Source organism: Caloenas nicobarica, chromosome 13 (assembly GCF_036013445.1).
Source record: "Caloenas nicobarica isolate bCalNic1 chromosome 13, bCalNic1.hap1, whole genome shotgun sequence".
Classification (NCBI taxonomy): Eukaryota; Metazoa; Chordata; class Aves; order Columbiformes; family Columbidae; genus Caloenas; species Caloenas nicobarica.
Genome location: NC_088257.1, coordinates 19,780,486 through 19,801,223, shown reverse-complemented (window position 1 = coordinate 19,801,223; position 20,738 = coordinate 19,780,486). Strand labels below are relative to the sequence as shown.

At 43.0% G+C, this 20,738-nt stretch overlaps 1 protein-coding gene across 2 annotated transcripts in view; it reads right to left on the bottom strand.

The window, feature by feature from the left end:
- The window catches only part of FBXW11 (F-box and WD repeat domain containing 11), a 70,514-nt gene extending 49,898 nt beyond the window's left edge, over nucleotides 1-20,616 (bottom strand). Inside the window, exons 1-2 of one of the 2 annotated variants that reach the window (XM_065644233.1) lie at nucleotides 20,530-20,616; nucleotides 11,983-12,062 (exon numbers count right to left, since the gene is read on the bottom strand). Coding sequence is in view for 1 of the 2 variants with exons in the window: in XM_065644232.1 (XP_065500304.1) it covers nucleotides 20,530-20,574 (45 nt within the window). In the remaining variant the exon portion in view is untranslated. The remainder of the gene's footprint in view (nucleotides 1-11,982; nucleotides 12,063-20,529) is intronic. The other variant, XM_065644232.1, reaches the window with a different exon arrangement.
- Nucleotides 20,617-20,738: the final 122 nt, after the last annotated feature.

Sequence of the window (20,738 nt, the reverse complement as noted above, 5' to 3'; positions counted from 1 at the left end):
AGCAGTATTTGGTTACCAGGTTAATTTCGTTATATCTATCTAATAATTTATTCCCCAAGCCTTATTTCATCACAGCCTACGTTACGCAATAACTCCAAGCGATGTTTGAGTGCTTATCTCCTGCTCCCTAATGATCGGTGTTCGGTTCGCTGGGAGATGTCTCCGGACAGATCCGAATGCTCCTCTGTGCGTGGCAGCCCCGGTGGAGCTATTGCCCAATTCCGTGTGACAAAACACATTCAAAACCACGGCAGCGCTTCACGAGGACAAAGCTGCGGAAGGTGATGGATCCATATGGTTCCACGACACAACTGGTAATAGAGCCAGTTTCCCTAAACACCTAATTAAGAGACCAACTTTTACTCTTGCAGTCAAATCCATGTCAAACAGAGGATGAAAACAGTAGCTATTTGAATCTAAGTGTGCTCATAATGGTAAGCTCCTTGGTACAAAAACATTATTACAGATAATTAAGTAGTTAAAAATAAGGCCTCAGAATCTATAACAGTTTCAAGTATTACAAACTGGCATTTAATATATGCTTTTCAATACAATAATAACAAGTAATAATAAGTGTCAAGGACTTTCTTTCCAAATAATATTCATTACGCTGAAAATCAGAACAGATGAGAACAAACTCCGAGTGCTACAAACACAAATAAATATTTTTTAATAAGTTATCTATCTCCCTTCTCCATTCACTAACAGCTCACAGGACACAGAAATTCAATCTCCCTCCAGTAAGCTACAGGAACTAGGCAGGTATTGCACTGCCTGAGAAAAAACAGGGAGCACAGCGCCAGGCTGAGGGTGCAGGACTGGAACGCTCCTCCAGCCCGCCGGCATCAGGGGATATTTGCTTTTGTGTTCCAGCTTGACTTTAGAAGAGTCTAGTTAGGTTTTATGATTGCTAACAACATCACGGGAAAGCAAGCTAAACCTAATCCCTGCTTTCTTCTTTTAGACTGGTGGTAGGTTACTCTGGAAGCCTAAATGGCTGAAAAAGCACTAAGACTGAATAAGAGCTTCCTAAAGAAATTCTACGAGGCCTTTGATTTAAGACTAGGGTTGGGTTTTTTTTTTCCCCCCCTCTTTCTGGTCCCTTCACTAATTACCTGTACAACATAAACAGATAACAGATAAAACTCCCAGAGAATTTCTGTGGATCACTGAAGGGCTTCTGTATTTCCCTTCTTAAACTTCCTAATCATCGTCATTACGCTAACGGAATGTGCGCTATACAACAAAGATCTCCTGGTATATATGCCCTGCCTGTTTGTACATGTGGGCTTATAGCTCAGGAAACAACAAAGGGCAAGTCATGGTACCAAAAATTAAAAAAAGGGGAAAAGCTGGTGGCTGGTGCCACTTTCACGGAGTCACACGCCTGAAAGGAGAAGCTTTTTCTTAAAAAAAAACAACCAAAAAAAACCTCCCACAGATACTTCTAAAAGATTCAAAAAATTTGACTCCTATGCAATTCTACAAAAATCAGATTTAAGAAAACAAAAAGCCTTTAAGAAAACAAAAATCCCACCAGCTTAGACAGTGTGGTTGTCCTTGCAGTGACATACTTTATGACTAACAGTTGTTAGTCCTGTCAGCTGTTACTATGATACAGTTTAAAATGTTCTGGGATTGTTAAATTCCTACAGGCACACAGAGCAAAAAGCCTACACAAATTAACTGGTGCTTCAAATGTGGTTTTCATGAAAATCTAACAGATCTGTAACAACTCCTGAAAACGATACAGGTTTGAGAGATTTTTTCAAAGTGACACATCCTGACATAACAGCTGCATTAGCTATGGCTTTTAATTAGATATGTCACCACATCTGTGTGATAACAGGTTTCCAAAAATCTTGTGTATCAAGCAGTGCATTCAAGAACTACATTGTATTTTATCCTGTAATCAATATTATCAACAGAATTTGTAATGCAATGTATTCTGCGTCAATTGATCTACCACCCAGCCTGAGCTTTCACCTGTTCGATTTATAGTTAACTACTATGGACCTACCAATAGGTACTGTAACAGAGAGAGAAAAGTTTTCATAATAAATAGATTTACTATTACTTCAACTGAATATATAGATTTTTTTTCTACTTGTAATATTGTTTTAATAAACAGTTCAGTTGGGAAAAACAAACAAACAAACACCCCAGCTCATTTGCCATGATGTGCTAACTGATGAGAAATTTCCAAAGAGCTGATTTCTAAGAAACTTGGGGCAGTTCTCAAGTTCTCAGAGTCATCATCAAGCAGTCCTTGCAGATTTGCGGACACGCAGGCCTTGCCTGCAGCAGGGACCTGAAACTGGGAAATATTCCCCCGGCCTGACGAGTCTTTTTGCAATTTGTTGCCGGTGTATCCAGCAGCCAACCCTCCCCAAGGCTTGTAGCCCATGAACCAAGCTCTACACCAACCATTTAAACACCAGTTACTAAAAGCAAAGCTGCTCCTACCCTGAAATACTTCTCCAACTGTTAAATACAGTTAGGCGTAAAGTCACAAATTCAAAAGTCAGGTGGAGAGGAGGTAAAAAAACGAAGCGTGAAAGCGTAGGATCGCAGCGCCAGGTCTGCAGCCAAGACGACAGCAAAGCAGCCGCAGATTCGAGCTCGAGGGTTCAGCAACAAACCTTGAAACCATCACCCCAGCCGGCCCAGCCAACCTGCTCCCACCAGCACTGCCCATCAAAAAACAACCAGCACCAGCTGCTGAACAATTCTGCCGTGCTCTCTGGCCACTGACAAGTTGGGTCCCAGGAGAAAAAAATGTGCGGAATTCCCACCGAACAAAGCTTTATTTTACTTTTCCGATGTGGGGGTGAATGCTGAGGATCAGAGAAAGAAAGCAGGAAGATCTTATATTTGAACTAGTTTGTAAATATTCCCCAGACAGACACCAAACCTCAGTGACTTTGCCCTGTCATGACTATAAGCATCTACCATAACCATTACTTGGCCATGAGGTAGTGCCAGTTCCTACAGAATTATATTATCCATATATACATCTATCTTGGTCATGGTTTCTACCCCCCCACCCACCCTTGAATAGTATTTCGAAATTGGAAACACAAAGCATTCAAACAGAAAAACATGCCTGTATTTTGACAGAAATTCTGAAGGGATTTCTAGTTCTAAAACTGAAATGTGCTGGAAACTCCCGTGGCCACACTTTGCAGGCAAGAGAAGAGGTTTGACTCTCTAAGGCAAGACATTCACGTTACCCCAGTGCCTGAACTCAGACTGCAAACAAAACTCAATTTGTTCAAGTTTTCATTCACAAAAGCAATTTCTTTTAAGTATTTGTTTTGTACACATGAAAGACTGAAGCAATGAGTGATGCTATTATGTTATAAAAGATGCTAATATTAAATAAGGTATGTTCTGGTACGAATGTTACATTCAGAAACACTTTAGGAAGTGCCACACAGTTACTACATGTTCTGCATTTTCTTTCCAAGGTCTGTATCCTGGGAGTTCAAAATCGTTAACTGGTGTCAAAATCTCCCCTTTTATCATTTTCAATCCCTCCCAAACCAGCGAAGAAACAGCAGCAATTCCCCCATCTATAAATTACGCAGGTTCAGCTTCAACAGTTACTAGAAGAAAAACAACAGAGAACTTGAGATTCAGTGGCCTCCTGTGCAGAGTAACCACAGCCCTTGGTCTGCACTTCTTAAAAATTAAGCAGCTAAGTTAACAGAGTAACCCAAAGAGCTCCAGGACTCCATGCTCACTATTCTCCATTCAAACATGCGCAAGGACTGTAACATAAGGCTATAACCAGGATCACGCTTAGTAGGAAATAAAAAGCTCATCCTTTCCAAATGAAATCACACAATTATTAACAGGCTAGTCAGTTCATTGCACGTTAAGAGAAATGGCAAAGCTCGTTATGTTATTTTTTTGTAAATTAAATGAGAAAGCAAAACGTAGCAGGCAACATGCACAACTATGCTACTTATATCACAAGGTCAGTAAACAGGCAATAAAACACAAAAGCTGACCCCCCCACCCCGCAAGAGCCTGCTGTACAGAACCCCCTCAGCTGCACTCCGACAATGCAGTTCAGTAGAAGATTTCAGCAAAAGGATGCACAACAAACATTTAGCAGACTTAACAGTTGGATTAAACAGAGTCCGGAGAGTTTTAACACAATGTTCAACAGCATAACATTTACAACAAGAAAGAAGAAAGGCACCTGGAGACATCTGACACTGGGCATGCTCTGCAGGCATCTCAGTGCGCACATGCTCTCTACCAGGTTGGAGCAGCCTAGCCACAAAGACCTGGGCACAGAACACTGCAGGGTGACAAAAAGGAAGGAAGAGAAGAAGCAGTTAGATGCCACAACAAATCACTCAAGGCAGGCAACTCATTAGTACGTTAACGTGGGTACGGATCTATGTTATCGCTACATTAAGCACAAGGTTAGTGTGGCCAAGGGTAAAATAACGACTGAAGATCCTTTTCAGAAAATAAGGCGTCTCGCTGCCCTATAACGAGCTGATTTTCCTCGTCTGCAACCGCTGGGCTTTAGGGCTCAGTTGAACGTTTTAACTTACTACCAGTAGTGCGGGAGTTGTTGGGTCTGGGCCCGTCGTTCAGCGATGCCCCAGCAGCGGTTCTGCCGCAGGGGGACGGGGCCTCACCCAGAGACCGCCTGCCAGGGATCAGCGCCAGGGGGTTATTTTTGTTAATACCTTTGCGGTCACCCGTGGGGAACACAAGTGCAGGAGCTTTCCATCACTGTCTCGACTTTCTCAAATCTTTTGTGCTCCTTTATTTTGACAGCGAAGTCGACGTTAACTTCTCAAATTACAGTCTGTATACCGGGACACTGACGCGACCAAAAAAAGGTCTTTTTTTTAGGGAGGAACACCACCTAGCTCCGTTCAAATCGCAAGACCAAGTTCTGCTTAGTCCAGACGTGTGGTATCCTGATTAAATGGGTTATTGGGGAAAAAATCTTTGTATGATCAGTTGAAGCTAAATTATACCCTAACTGCATTTATTACTTGCACCACCACCCAAGCCAGAAAGAACCAAGCTTGACTAGCAGACTCCACATCGCTGACACTAGAAGTCAGGAAAAATTAGGAAATCTTTTCAGTTCCTTTTCTGAAGAAATTTGACGCAGACAGACTCCCCAAACCTTTTCTAGCTCCATGATATTATTTCACAGTGCCTTTTAAGGACAGAATAGCACACACGCTCCACAACCATCAGATAAAGTTAGGGGAAGGATTCCATTCCTCACTCTCAAGCGGAGCACAAACTCAGCTCGGGGACTTGGCACAGACTGTGCTTTCAATATTTTTCGCACAGGCTGCCTATTTAGTTCCAACAAACACTGAATCTTTAAAAGAAAAATCCCAGGAAGTTTAAAGTTGAAAGTGGAATAGCTGGAGGTGAAGACTCAGAGAAAGTGGTTATTGGGCCAGTACTGAGGGGAGGGAATCCGGAGCAACCGAAGAGGTTAAAAACTATTTTCTTTTTTTCATTTTAGATCTTAAAAATAAAGCCTAATATTTTCATCTCCGTGGTAAGGAGAGAAATTAGAGCAAAACCGGAAAAGAACCAGCCTGGCAGCACCGAAACAGCGCGAAGGCTGCGGGTCAGACCGGGGCGCTCACCTCAGGCAGAGAGGGGAAAATCAACACATTCATACTATATTGTGTCATTCTTTCAAGATCAAAACAAATCCATTTTCCGTCAAACATTTCTTATTTAAAGTTTAGAGAAATGCGACTTTTGATTTAGCTATCAAGTAATTAATCCAGTTTCTCTCTAATTACATTGCAATAATTTACTTCAATGTGTCCTCATACAAATACTTGAAATTTAGTTCCCAGAACTGTTCTAAGATAGTCAACCAGTGACATTAGGGAAACTTCTTAATTTCAATAAGACACTAAAAAAAAAATTATATTTTTAAAGGAAGACGGGATATACTGTTCAAACCCACTGATGAGGATATTGAAAATGCCGGACCTTACATACACCGTTTACAGCCTTCCTTCAAAACAAGCGTATATAATTCAAGAAACTTCCTTTCTAATCTGTTTCACTATTTAATTCTATTTGGCACAATATCTGGTGTTCCTGCAACACCAAACCATCCAAATTCAGTGCATTGCTGGAGCTATTTATTAAAGCCCAAATAAATTTTTGCATTTTTAAACATACAGGTCCAGTAAAAACTTTAATTCTGCTCACATCACTTAGTAAAAGCCATTGATCGAGAAACACAACAAATTTCTCTAAGATTTTCGGGTAAGATCTACAAAACTGTGTGTATAATGTGTATATTTAATCTACACATACAGCAGTCCACAAATTACAAGCTAAAAATCACTGCTTTAGGTTGTTAGACTGTGTTTTATTTTAGGAACTACTCTAGCTAATTAAGCTGAATATTAAAACTTCAGAGAAATATGGGTAACTTGATGGCTACTTTTTAATTTAATTCAAAATACATTAGACACAGAGGCCATTTCCATGCCAAATTTAAGCCGTACAAAAAACTTTCCGCAGTATTATAAAACCCTGAGCAAAAACATTTATAAAAATCACTTCGCGCTTAGCTGTAGCAATGATATTGCACAATATTACAAATTAAATATTGCATTCTACTTCGCACTGAGCCAGGAATGCGCAAATATTTGTGTGCTTCACTGACTTGTTATTTCTTGACCCTGCTCGCATAGGAACTGTCATAAATAAAAGCATAATAGTGTATTCAAGATTTAATTTTTGTGTAGCAGGAACCTGAACTTACGCCTTCACTGCTTTGGTGGTCCAGCCTCAGGAATTACTTTCAAGGTTTCAGTTTCAATCTTAAATCTCACATTTAAGAAAACTACGCATATGCTGGCATTTGCATTCGAAACTAGAAATTCTCAGCAGTATCAGTAAAAAAAAGGAATATGCTTCAGTGTCTATAAAGGTCAGATGCTAAGAACTTCTAAGAAGCATGCAGCAGTGTTCTTACAATGTAGCTGATAACTTTTGGGATAGAGGCAGCATATTATTAATTAAAAAAACCTTCAGCACCTGAACAATCCAAAATTAGTATTCACTGCTGTTTTGTTAAAGCACGAGAAAATGTCCAGAAACCTTTCATTTCAGTGCATTTGAAATTAAGAGCTACATCCGAACACAAATCTTCACACTTTCTTACCCCTTAAAAAAACAAAAACAAACCAAAAAACCACAAACAAACAAAAAAACCCACACAAACTCCCCCCCCAAATAAACCCCAAACAACAAAACCACCACAAAAACAAACAACCAACCAACCTACAAAGCCCAGTAAATTGCTCAAGAAATTAATAGGGACTATCCCCCATATTCCTGATGGAACTAACACACCTTTGCTATCCAGTGATGGAAATATTGCAACGTCATAATTACAATTATAGCATTTACATAACCAAGCCTCACTGCTGGAAGTTTTAGAAGGTATTTATAAAACTTGGAGTTTTTCACCACATTATTTTTTTTCATATAAGATTAATTTAAGGGATGAAAATGTATTGGTGTGTTTACAGTTTGGGAAACTCTGTTCTTAAGGCAAAAACATCCTTGCTTTTGAAAATCACTTTCTAAACAGAGTCCACAAAAAGACTGGTGAGGGGAAGTAGTTTGGAATTTCAGAGAAAAATACAGTAAAACAAATGAAGGAGCTAATTTACTCCATTTTATTAAGGAGCATTACTAATTATATTAATTAATTCCTCCTGCAACTTTTTTCTTACGTAGTTTATTACGAAATGAAATTTAACATTAGAACCTAACAAATCATTCAAGTTTCCAAATGAAATGCTTTTCCCAACGTTGTTACAACAAAGAACCAGCTCCTGGGGAAGGTCAGTCCATGTTCTGCCCATCCCCGGGGCTACAAACAGAGATTCAGGTTGGCAAACAAGGCACAGCCAAAATCTTCAACCTTCATTCAGAATTCTCTTCAGGTTTTTAGCTGTAAGAAACTTGAATGCTATTCAACATTGGTAATCTCACACTAAGTTTAGTTTACTGTGATTTAGACCTGGGCCAACAGAACTGATACTTTATTTCCATTAGCACTCAATATTAATAAATTCCTGGGGTAACTGACTGCAGTCAGTAAAAACCCTTTCTACGGCTGGGAGTGACAGGCTCGCCCCCCTGTAGCTCAGATTTAATGCTGCAAAAAGGGGTATTTTGAAAAGTAAGCTTAGACCTAAGGACAGTATGACAACTGATGCAAGCTATATGCTCCCAACTCAAATTCAACACCTACCTCAGATCTTAGTTTCTCAAAAAACAGCATTAAACACAATGCAACAGAAAAAAATAGAAAGCAGTAACAGCGTTCAAAGGCCTTCAGTATTATTTTACACTCGGCAGGGAAGAGGTGCCAACTACTCAAACCTTTTGCTCGCAGCGGCATCGTCCCGACCTTACCTGGTGTTTTACCTGCAGTGATTCATTCAAACTAGTGACAAGCAGAGCAGTGCTGAACCAACTAGCTATCAGGACAAGGAGGCTGGGTATTTGCAAGAGGTGGAAAAGTGAAAACGTCAAAATACACTCTTCAGCGTGACTACTTAATCGGAAATAAAGTGTGGGACATGCAGGTAACACAAATCCGCGTGTTCCACAAGTGACAGCCTGGCTTGGCACCGTAACGCATTCATTACGCCGCACGTTTTGGCACGACGTCGAGGGTCTTTGCCGAGGCGTTCGAAAACAAAGCCACAATTTACATCAGACCAATAGTAGCACTTTGTGCTCATCCTATTTTCATTTCAAACCCAAGTTGTCCCTTGAGAGATGCCGTGTATTCACATGCTCCACGCAGTTTGCTGGAATCGGTGCCATCACACCACTACCTTTTCCATGGCCGAAATGCAACCTCACGGCCAGTCCGAGTGCCTGCTTTGGAAGGCTGTTTGAGTACCATTCGTACAATAGATCTCCAAAATCCATGGAGTTCTACATACACATTCAAGTGTTCTGCTTCAATTTAAAAAGAGCTGCTTTCTCAGGTCAAGAAAGTTGTCTTGGGTATAATTTACTCTTGCATTTTTGTCCTTCAACAAACTACTAATGGAAAAGTGAATTTCTCAAAAAAAGGTATCCACAGAGTAGCAAATTCATTTTAACTTGTGAAATGTTTTTGATTATTCCTTTATTGTTATCAGATCATTCTAAGAAAATAGGTAACCAATTTCCCATCAGAAAAAATCTACTTAGCTAAATGTTTGCCATTCAAAATAAAAATCACTCAATGCTGACAACCTTCCAAAGGCCACTCAAGATCTGCACATGAGCTCCTTGCATTTGGGGAAAAATGCTAAGTGAGGAAACAGGGAATTTAAAGCAAGACAAAGGGAAAATAGTTTATCAGATAAATTCTCCTCATTACCACACCGTTCTTCTAGATAGGACACTGAATTCACAGAAGGGTGATCGACAACATGGTCCCACTCTGCTCCTGGAGATCAAAGTATGCGCTTGCTACGACAAAACAAATGCTACAAAAGGAATATGGGTTCAGTGGAGAAAAGATTAAATGCTTTCTTTGAATATTACAACAACGTTACTCCATTATAATTTATTCATCAGGATAAGACTCATGAGATGCAGTATCTCGTTTTCAGTAAGACACATAAAACTAGGAAGAAAATCCCGAGACATTTACGTAAGTCACTCCGAATGGTTAATGAAATAACGTAAATTTTCCAAAATACACAGTATTTAGATTAGCCCTTGCTTCCTTCACGTACATACATCCCAATGCCCACAGTTTCAAAACTCCAGAAGTGTGATATCCCTTTCTGCATTAAAATATCCTACGTTACATAAAAAAGGCAATTTCAAAAGAAAAATGGTTTCTCTGTGCTCTTACGTAGCAGGAACAGAGGTGTTCCAGACATCTACAGACAGCAGCACACCTGCTCAAAATAAATCAGAACTGGGGCAAAAACAGAGAAACTCTGACAAGGGAGCTAACACTGCCAATTCAGACAGTAGAAATTTTGAGTGAATAAGTTAAACACTTGGAAAAATGTGGCTGAAACTTGTCTAGGATGTTAAAGTTGTCTTACACTCTTTCTGTACTAAGTTTTTAAGGATGAGGCCTAACACAATCTAAAAAATAATATTAAGCCCATCTAAAAATCTAGTATAGACAAGGCAGCGTGCAGTTTAACTTGACGGGTTCAAATGCATATGAAGTCTGGGCTCAGTGCATAATAAAATGCTCGCTTCACATTCAGAGTTTGTACAGCAAATGCTGCAGAGGAATATTTACATGGCCTTTCAGTGCTGACTTACATTGTACTTTTAAAAATTCAAAACCTGGGCAAGAACTAAGGCTCCAACCTGCATAAACTTGCACTCAAGTTCAACTTAGTTTTACTACTGACTTTGATAGGACTGTTTCGCATTTTTAAAAGTCAAGTGATATTAAATATCATAACATCAGGGATCTTAATCAGCAGGAGTACACATTTATGCTTCCTCTTCCCCCTTCCCTTGGTGTATTTTAAATTATTTCCTCTTTTCAGTTTTCATCGTCAAAGATACCAAGTTCACTTCTGCCTCCCCAGTCTCTCATTTTAGAAAAAGGCACATCCTGAACAACAAATATTCCACGGGAAGACGTTACTTTGCAGTGTTAACTCCACACCAAGCGGGACAAATTTCATCTGATATTAGATGAGACTGCAAGAAATGTGTCAGACTAAGATTAATGACTATTTCCCTTAGGTTTTCCCTCAGCTTTTTTTAAAGAATTATACGATAAAAGCATGCCCAAGACACCTCCACCCTAAGCAAATAAAATTCAAGTACTCAAAAAATCAAACCAGGAAACAACACTACCCTGTGCACAAATAATTCATTATATCTGTATTCATCCATTAAATTCAAGTATAATTTTTGCACAAAAATACCACGCCAGCAAAACACAGAGCTAAAACATGAGACCAACAGCACCTACAAGAGTTTCTTCTACAGTAGATTAAATAGTGAGGCCTTAACAGTCGCTTTAATAGCTGTCTACAAAACGGAACACTCAAGCGGCTCAGTGTTATTGCTATTAATGGCAGGAGGAATTGAGGCATACTGCTTCATACTAACTTTAGAAATAAGTTGCCAAGTTCATTAAAGCACGAAGTTACAATAAAGATGGACATCAGGAGAGGTGCAGGTCACCTGGTATTTAACTCACATAACTTTATTTGCCTATCAGCCACAGACCCGGTTTTCCTTCCTAACGCACCTGTCTTTAAGATAACACGTTGTGTAGCCTTTTACAGTCATTCCAAAATCTCCGATGAATGTGACTCAAAATACAACCAGACTCCCCTCCTCTGAAATAAACCCACTATAACTTTAAAGCTCCTCTTAAAAGCCGTGCTTTACAGCTGGCTCAGCTTTGAGAACAACCAGGACCAGAGCTTTACGTTAAATCTCAGGAAGGATTTAAAAGGCTGACTCGAAGTGCTGCCCACGACGGGATTTCAAAAAGCATTTCAGCAGGATGAAGCTAGTGAAATTTATACTATGAACAACTAGACAAGTTCTCTAAATTTCTAATGAGAACACAGCTAGAAATCAGAGCAGACAGCTGGTACTTTCCTGAACGTGACCGAGAAGCTCCAAATTACTGATAAACCTGCTTTCTCCTTCCAGAAGCAGGCTTTGTAAACCGTTTGCTTGGTGCCCTCATAGCTGCTTCCCAGCTCTGCAGAAGGCAAGCCTACCTTACGTTCCCAGGTCTGTTTTTCACTGTAGATCTGCAATTTCCTAATAAACTGCATGTGTATTTACTGAATATGCCCTTTCTCACTCTAAGCTCGGCAGGTAACTTGCTGTGTTCTAACGCTTCAGGGACATTAAGCAGATAAGGCAAGATACTGACTTTGCAGACAAACTCGTCTAAGCAGAAGCAGCAAGATATAGTACAGGGTGACTTCTTACCTGAAACTTTGTTTCTGGGCTTCAGATCCACCAATCCAGAATGAAAGGGGATTCGAATGGGTTTTCCTTCTCAGACTTTTCTGTTAAAAGAGAGCAGCCAATCATCTTCAGCTTGGGGTACCTACTTCTTTCTTGAATGAAATCCCAATTACGTACTCCTAATGCTGTTAGAGAGACAAGGCAGCCAAGGCACCTTACCAGGCCGGGAACGGCTACGTTAGTGGGATCATCGGATTGGTGGATCTAAGACAAAGAAACAGATTTACGGACAAGAAATTGCTCTTTCCCCTGCCCTGAATCACCCAACGCACACCAAGTGTTCTGGGGCTACAGCTCGCTCTGCAAAGATGAAGATGAGAAGCAACCACAGTGCAAATAATGAAGCAAATGCTACAGCTTCAACCACCAGCTCATGCCTCACAAGCCATGAGCTGCCAGAACGGTAACATGCGGGTTTTCAAAACCGACCAATATAGTTCTCCTAATCTGCCATATACATGCTCGAAAGCATTTTTTCGCAATGATTATTTCCCTGTTTCCGGACTCCAAATGATCTGACTTGCCTTTTGTATCTGCAGCCCAAAGATGGGGTCTTCAAGATACGATCTGAATGACAGCACTGAATTCAGTAAATTTTCAGTATTGCTGTGTCCCCGGAAAGCAATCTAGAACTAGAAGAAAGTAAGGCAAGGCATGCTAATGCTGCTCCTGAGGCAAGAAAAAGCCACCTCCTACTGAGCAAGATGATAAAAGGCCTTTATCCAGTACTTTCAACAGTACACCTAGAGTACAAATGACGAATTGAAAGCAGCTTTAACAGTAACACCTAAGAGAAGATGGAATCTGCAGAAAGTCCCTGCTATGCGTATAACAGCAAATGTGTCCTAGACAGACCAGCCTGGGCACCTTCCAGTCAGACCTTCAAAAAGTCTGAGATATGGCCTGCAAAATAATTTCCCCTGACAGCAGTCAGGAGCAACAGCACCCTTTTTTAGAACGTAAGGCTACGACATCCCCAGAAGAACAGGCCACCGCGGTCTCACCCCTGCCCTGCTCCCCAGCCCTCCGCAGAGCCCACCAAGCCTTCTTCAGCCTCCACAACCGGGCCCCGCAGCTCCAAGCACCGGCAGCTTGGGGAAGGGTGGGAGAAGCTGTCACTGCTCAAAGCTCTGCCATGGAACCGTCCCCAGGAGGACAGTCATGTCCCTGAGCGCCCAGAGCCACCCGGAGAAAGGAGCATCTTCATGACGGGGTGACGTTCTGCTTTTCTGGTAAAGCAAGAGTCGACTACAGGGCGACATTTCAAGAACAAAGCAGCACTGTAAGCCTGATATCATGTCCAATCTGGGATTTTTAAGGCTGCCAAGTAAAGTGCTAAGATGTCAAGGCATATGACTCAGAATTTTAAGAGTACAATATAGCTCAGGAAGAAGCCAGCTATCAAAAATTATATAAATGGTCTGATTTGCTAAGACCCAACAGAGCCAGCAGGGTGCTGGAAGGAGAGGCTTTACTTAAAAGTATTTGCCGGTGTTAGAGCACCCATCTGATTTTTGTCTGCAGAAGTCCTGGCGTGATGGAGACAGCCTGAATATCAAGTTTCCCTGGTTAGTCCTTCACTGCCCAAACAGAATTACCTAAAGGATTGTCTACTAAATGCAAGATGTAATTGTCACTGAAGTTGTGCAACAGATTGTTAGCAGAGATTTTCCAAGAGCTGTATGTATTTTAGACTGAAATCTTTAAAGGATGGGAGATTTGAATACAGCACCATCGTGCAAGCCACCTTGAAACACAAAACGCGCCTCACAAAAAGGCAAACGATGTGAGTTATCACAACTTCTTCGGTATCGAAACTTCATCTCCAAGAACTCCTCGACAGCACAAAACTCAGAACGCAGCCCCACAACTTGTAACACTGAATATATAGTTGTGTTTCTCCTCTAACTCAATGAGCGAAACATTTTGTAGCTTTGCCACAGTGAAAAGTTGATCCCAAAAGCCTTTTTTACCAGTTTAGCCAGAAAGCACGTCAGTCCCTATTCCTATCAAGCGCGTACCTACCCACACCTTACAAATTTCTGCCTGTAGTCACACAAAAAATGGGCAAGGGAAGCTGAACTCTCTGATCCCCAATAAAAACATTCATTTCCTGCGGTAGAAGTACAGGGATGCAACTCCTGAGAAGACCTGAATTAACAAAGCAATGAAGAAACAACATGCCTTCAAACATTCCCGTTGTTAATTTAGCCTGCGCGAGAAGCAAATTAAGTTTCCAAAAAGAGTCAGCGCTTTGTTGTTGTTAAAATACAAATGGCATTGCGTTATTTTTGCGTTATCTGGTCTTGGTCGTGCACTACTTGCACTGGGAAATGTGTGGAAATGGGACAGGAAAACAGAGTAGGCTGTCAGATGTCACACCACTGAGCTCATGAATACATCAGTAAAGTGGGAAAGGAAGGGATTTGCCAGAAGAAAAGTGGATTTTCTGTGAATAATTAAGTACTATCAACAGCATGAAAATCAAATGGAGAAATCAGATTATATAACAACATAAACAGTGGCATTAGTATAAAGAAGACAATTGCCAGAGAAAAAAGCTGGAACATAAGTATCATTATTAATCAGCATTAAACAACTCGGTAAATACTCTCATTTCCCTTGATTTTATTTTCTCCGTTCCAACAAAATATTACTTGTCGCAGAGCAGCCCTCGTATAACCATGGGCTCTTATTCTCTCCCAGACATCATCCTTCTCATGGTGGCACGTTTGCTGCAACATCCATTTCATTTGAAACCCATCAGCAATCTCCCTTCGCACGCTGCTGCACAGGCACTCACGGCAGCGCAGGAACGTGACACTGAAAATGCCAAACTAACGGTGACCTCTAAACTCCACAGCAATAAGACATAACACATCAAAAGATACACATCAAGTCGATTTAACAAGTAGTGAAGGTGTTTTAGAAAACACACATGAAAATTAAAAGGTACATCCATCCTTCAGGGAATGCTCCCAAGTCTCTCTAAGGGTTAAACTTGCAACACGGTGGTTTGTTTTGCAGAGACGATGCTGCATCGCTTGTGGGTGACCCCAATTTTTAGCAGCGTTCAACAACTCTGCCTAAAGGATACGGTCAGCGTGGTCCAAAATGCAGGAACGGCACACGTGTGCTTTACAGCTTTTGAAAGGAGAAACCCAAGAGCGCTTCAGCGAGAGCAGCTGGCGCGCGGCCCGGCGTGCCATGGGGACGGGATCTCCTTCCACAGCCACACCTGGGCACAATTCGGGACCTCCTGGCCCCAAACCCGAGCTCGCAGGCAACTCATCGCCCTGAGGACTGGCTGGCAGCGCTGCCACAGGCAGGAACCCGGACACGTGTTCGAGGCTGCGAGGGAGCTCTCTCTGCTGGGTCTCATTCGCTCAGCGATGTTGCAAAGGTTGGCAAATTTACTAGTGTTAGAAAACTGAACTGCATTGCGAGGCAAAAAAAAAAAAGTCTCCAAATCTCAAATGAGACTTTAAAAGCCTTTGATGAAACACTAACATTTAGTCTCCCCAAGCAGCTGTAAGCTTCTGTTATTAAGAACTAAAGGCAACTTAATTTCAGAATTTGCCCTACAAATGGAGCATCTGCAGTTTTCCTTCACCTGTATAAACGCCTGTCTGCTCGTAACTACCACAAACTTCAGGTAACTTTTTTCTTTGTAACCTCTCTTCTGCATCTTTGTATTCTGCTCCTTCCCTTCGCCACTTCATTTCCCTGCTCAGGCTATTGTTTCATCCAACTCTTCCCAAAAGATCCAGCTTTCCAGCCCTTCTTTGTCCACTTCCCTCATTTCGTCATCACTCTGCTGGCTCTGAACTCAGCTGCCTGGCTCTAATTCATTTTCTTAGGCTCTTCCTTCCCATTTTCTGCACCGCTGCCAAAGTCACAGCAATCTATTCTCTTTATATTTGCGCCCTTCCTCTTCCAGGCGCTCTCTGCAATGTGACGGTGGCTCCGACAGCCCCGGCAGCGCAGCCCGTACATCCCCTGCCCCGAAGGCTTGGCTGTACCTTCCCAGCTGCTCTGCCCTTTCCCTTTTTTCCCCGGGTACGAAACCACCCAGCACACCATCCACCACACACTTACATGTCTGACACACAGCTCTCCACTCTAATGTAGCTACTGGAGATTAAAAAAAAGATAACTGCAAAGCAAATAGATTGTTATCATACTAAAGAAAGCACAACTAGTTTACAGACAGGTTTACAAACATCTTACTAACTCTCAATCTACTCCCAGCCTGCGATTAACGATTGGGCACATCTGAGCTAGGACAGCACCTCCTTTGTTCCAGACGCAAAGATGATGGATGTCTAGTCCATCTGTATCTCTATCACTACAAAACTAAACCCTTTGAAGGATTCCTCTAAGAACACATGGAAAAACACGCACAAAAATGTAACTGCCTGCTCGGCTTGCAATGATGGAGCCAGGAAAGAAAAAAGCCAGAACGCTACAGCCGTACTGAGATACATACAGCAGCTGTATTTTAGTTTCCAAATAGAATGCTAAGATTTATTTTCCACCGTAAAGCTGTAACTAGTTTGGGGGTGCAGTGTCAGTAACCCCAGGGACCCCAGTACCGCTGGCAGGGCAAACAGGAGCTGCCGCCTGCGCGAAATACCGCACGGCCATACTGCTACCTTTGGAATTTGAAGACCTTCGGCTCACATCAAAGTTCTGCCAGGAGAAACTGAAAGACTTTTGGCAAGATATTCAATTGTAGTTTTTCATTTATTATTTACAGAGGCACATTATTTACAGAGGCACTTAAACACTGGACACTTTTGAGAGAGACATTCTAAACAGTAAAAGTAGTGTATTAGGAAGAATATTTTCCATATATATAACTTTTAAGATACAAATTATAACAGTTTTTTTCCTAGGCATGGTCCTTCCCACAACCCTTTCATGCTACTGCCATGGAGCAGCGTTATATTGAATTTAAACTGCCAGCTCTGCAGCAGGGGGATCTGTGTTTGGAGAACAGCATGCGCATCAAGGGCATCGGGGAAAGAACGATGATCATAAGCTCAGCAAGTGAGAGAATTTACACACAGTTGGATTCCCGCTTCAGTAACCATGTCGCACTGGTGTCTGGTGGGTACAAGAGCCTGGGAGCAACAGATTTTTTTTTTTTTTTTTTAATACTATCCACATCTCATGCTGCGCACAGTTCACTCCATAAATGCATAACTTTTTAACTTGCATTTAAAAAAAAAAAAAAAAGGATTTGCCATACTTCTGTATTCTTTTACAGTCACTTTAATACAAACTAAGAAGCTAATTACACTCTACTTTGAAAGCCTGCTGGTAAAACAAAACTATGGTTCGATGAAGCTTTCTGAGAAAATGAAAAACACGAGGCTTTTAGCAGATATTGAAGACAAAATGCATATAATGGCTTTGATGCAACTGAACAATGCAGATTACTTTATAAACAACTCTGAATCTGTAGGTAAAAAAACCCTGTTTCATAAAGCATTGCTGATGGTACTTCACCTTAAGAAAAAAGTTTGATTCTTTCAAAGAGCAAAAAGGTTACAGTTATCTAATTTCACAGAGAAAATCAAAACCAGGGGGAGAAAGAGCCCTTTCAATGGCTTGGGCTGGCCCTCCATCTGTTCCGGATTACCTCCTTACTTCTCATTTTCTAAGAGTTTGCCCGCTCACACAAAGCGTTTAACTGAGACGGCCTAAGAACAGAGGGATCTGAACTAAACCCGACCCCGTCAGAGCCGCTGCAGCCTGAACCTGGAGCTCCCGCAGCCACCGCTGCAGCTGTGGGCACCCACCATGGGCACGTGAGAGCCACGAACCGACAGCACTAAATCCATCGCTCGGCACCATTACAACGGCTCGATGACACGATTCACAAAACTAGAACAAGACAGGGAAAACCTTCAGCTGTCCTAAACAATACAGTGACTCCAGCACACTCACTACAACTTCATACGGCGAATGGAAGTTGTCACTCTGAAACCTTATTTCTCTTAGATTCCAGCTTTAAAAATAGACCGGTATTATTTCCGTGACTGATTTTTCTTTAAATAAATGCAAATGATGTATCCAGTGAAGGCACAGTTGAGGGCTAGAACATCATGTTCTGAAACTTCTGTGCAATTAACATGTTGACACATTATCTCTTGTTTATCAGCCACTCAGAATTATATTGTATCTGCTCCTCAGAACTTTTGCACCATATACTCGCTCCTGTATTTACTACAGACTCATCCTTGGCATTGGAGGGAAGGGACGGAGAACCCAAAGCGCACCAAAACCAATCTCCTGTATCAAAGAGAGGCATAAACCATCCTGCTTTCAGTAAACACTAACATTCTAAAGAAGAAACGCATCCCAGTAAGGCTGAGATGATCCCTGTTTTGGGGATGTTTGTCACCAACATTAACAACTGACACAAGAGTTTTTAAATAAGACTGAAATCTATGTCGATACAGCTTCTGCTTCCTGTATTTAAACAAATCTTCCACAGAATCTTATCTTCTACAACACACAAGAGGGCAACACCTCCAAGCCACATCTTCATTTGGGAATGACTTTCAATGATTTTTGTGAAACATTTACACTCAAACACAAGCGTTCCTATGCAAATTTTCACTAAGGCTGAAATTGAATTCAACTGTTGACTACATTTTACAGAGCACCATCTTCTACTGGAAACTACTGAATTAATCATTCATCTTATTAAATGTTCATGTTTATTAATTTCTTGTGAAAGAGAGAAATGTGTTTCTTAAGCCTCCTGCTATGTAATAGGAATCTTAATAACCCCATCGATATTTGCATCAATTAGCACATTTCCCAGCTCCAACTGTAAACAGAAGGTACAAAAATTATCAGTAAAAGTGACATTTCCTTCTGCCTGCCAGCAACTTGGCCCCAAACAGAAGAGACTTCTAAAATAGGAGAGCATTTACCAAAAGACAAGCAAGAAAGTTGAGCGAGGCAAACGTACCTGCCAGCCTCAACCACTATTGAAGCATCTCCCATAACCCCAGGCTGAGGAGTATTAGTAACCCTCCAGCCCAGGGAGGACAAAAAGCCACTAAAACTCACTTTACACCTGGGAAATGTCGCTGTCGTCGCTTCTGGAAGCCACTGGTGCTGTGAGGAACCCCCACACCGCCGGCCCCAGCCTCTCTCCTCCATGCCGCAGTCCCCTAACGCGGAAACGCTTCCGATGGCAGAACTGCAAGATCACGGAATCGATAGGGCTCAGGAAAAGGAGGTTTGCTAAGAACAGCTTTGGAGCTACTGGCCTCAATGATCAGAAGCAAATACAGAAAGAATCACAATGGGTTTTGGGGTTCTCCTCCCCGCTTTTTTTTTGTTGTTGTTTCTTCTTCTTGAAAGCAGACAGCACTCGAAGAAAGTCCAGATTTTTCCATATCAGGTAGTTTATCAAGAACTTTACTGGCTAAAAAAAGCCATTTAATGTCTCCACTGAACCCAGCTCACCTTCCGAGTGCCTTACAAACAAACGTTTGCATTTGACCACCCAGTTCTGCAGGATCGCATGAAATTTGGTATGTAAAAGCAAATTTTATGCTTATGACAAATAAATCAGGAGATATTTAGTTATTATCACTCTACCTGCACTCCTAACCGTTTTGTTCACCCTTAAAGGCTGTAAAATCGGGGCTCCCTAACATTTGCCTACAGAGATCCCTAAGATTTGCTTGTATTTAAAAAAAAAAAAAAAAAACCACAACTTTCTCTTTTCGCTTCCATCCGGCCGCCTCTTCGCTAACTCGAATTGAGCGGCATACGCGTTAATTAGGGGCTGTAACAAATACCCCAATTAGGCCCAGTTAGAGAACCCCGTGTTTGCCGGAGCGGTGCTGCCCCGTCAGCCGGGACGGGCCCCCCCGCACCGACCCGCGGGACCCGGCGGCCGGAGGGGCCCCGAATCTGCCCGCTGGCAGTTTAAACGCGCCCCCCGGGCCCCGCCAGCCCCTCGCAGGCGCGGCCGGGCCGGGCCGGGCCCGGGGGCTCCGGGGAGGCCTCGGCCGGGAACACGGCGCCGCAGCCCGGGGCGGGGGGCCGAGCCCCGCACGGCCGGTGCGTTCCGGGGCCATTTCGGTTTCGGTTTTTGCAGCGTGTCCGCATCACCCGCGCACCGGGGGCGTTTTTCCGCGCCCGCCAGAACGGCTCTACCTTCTGGTGAGGTTTCGTTAATTTTGTGTCATTTTTTTAAATTCAATTAAGGCGCCCCGGCCTGCGCCCGGAGGACCGACCGGCGGCCGCGGGGGAGGAGGGGAGCGCAGCGGGCCGGGCCGGGGGCCCCGCCGGGCGTGGGCAAGGGCCGCGGGCGGCCCAACCGGAGTCACCTTCGCGGCGGGACGGCGGGGCCGGACCCCGCAAGGCCCGAGCGCGGCGGCGGGGCCTGGCGGCGGGCGGAAGGAAGCGGAGAGGCGGGGGGGTGCGGGGAGCGGCGGCGGGGAGGGGGCAGCGCGGGCGGCGGGGGTGACTCACCATCAGCTCGATGGTCTTGTCCTCGATCACCGAGTCGGGCTCCATCGCGGCGGCAGCTCCGCCGCCCCGCCCGCCCCCGCCGCCCCGCGCCCGCCAGGCCCCGCCGCCGCGCGCCCGCCCCCCGCGCCGCACGCACGCACGGACGCACGCACGCGCCGACGCACGCACGTTGCGTCCTCCGCAACGCCACAGCGCCCGGAAGAGGAGAG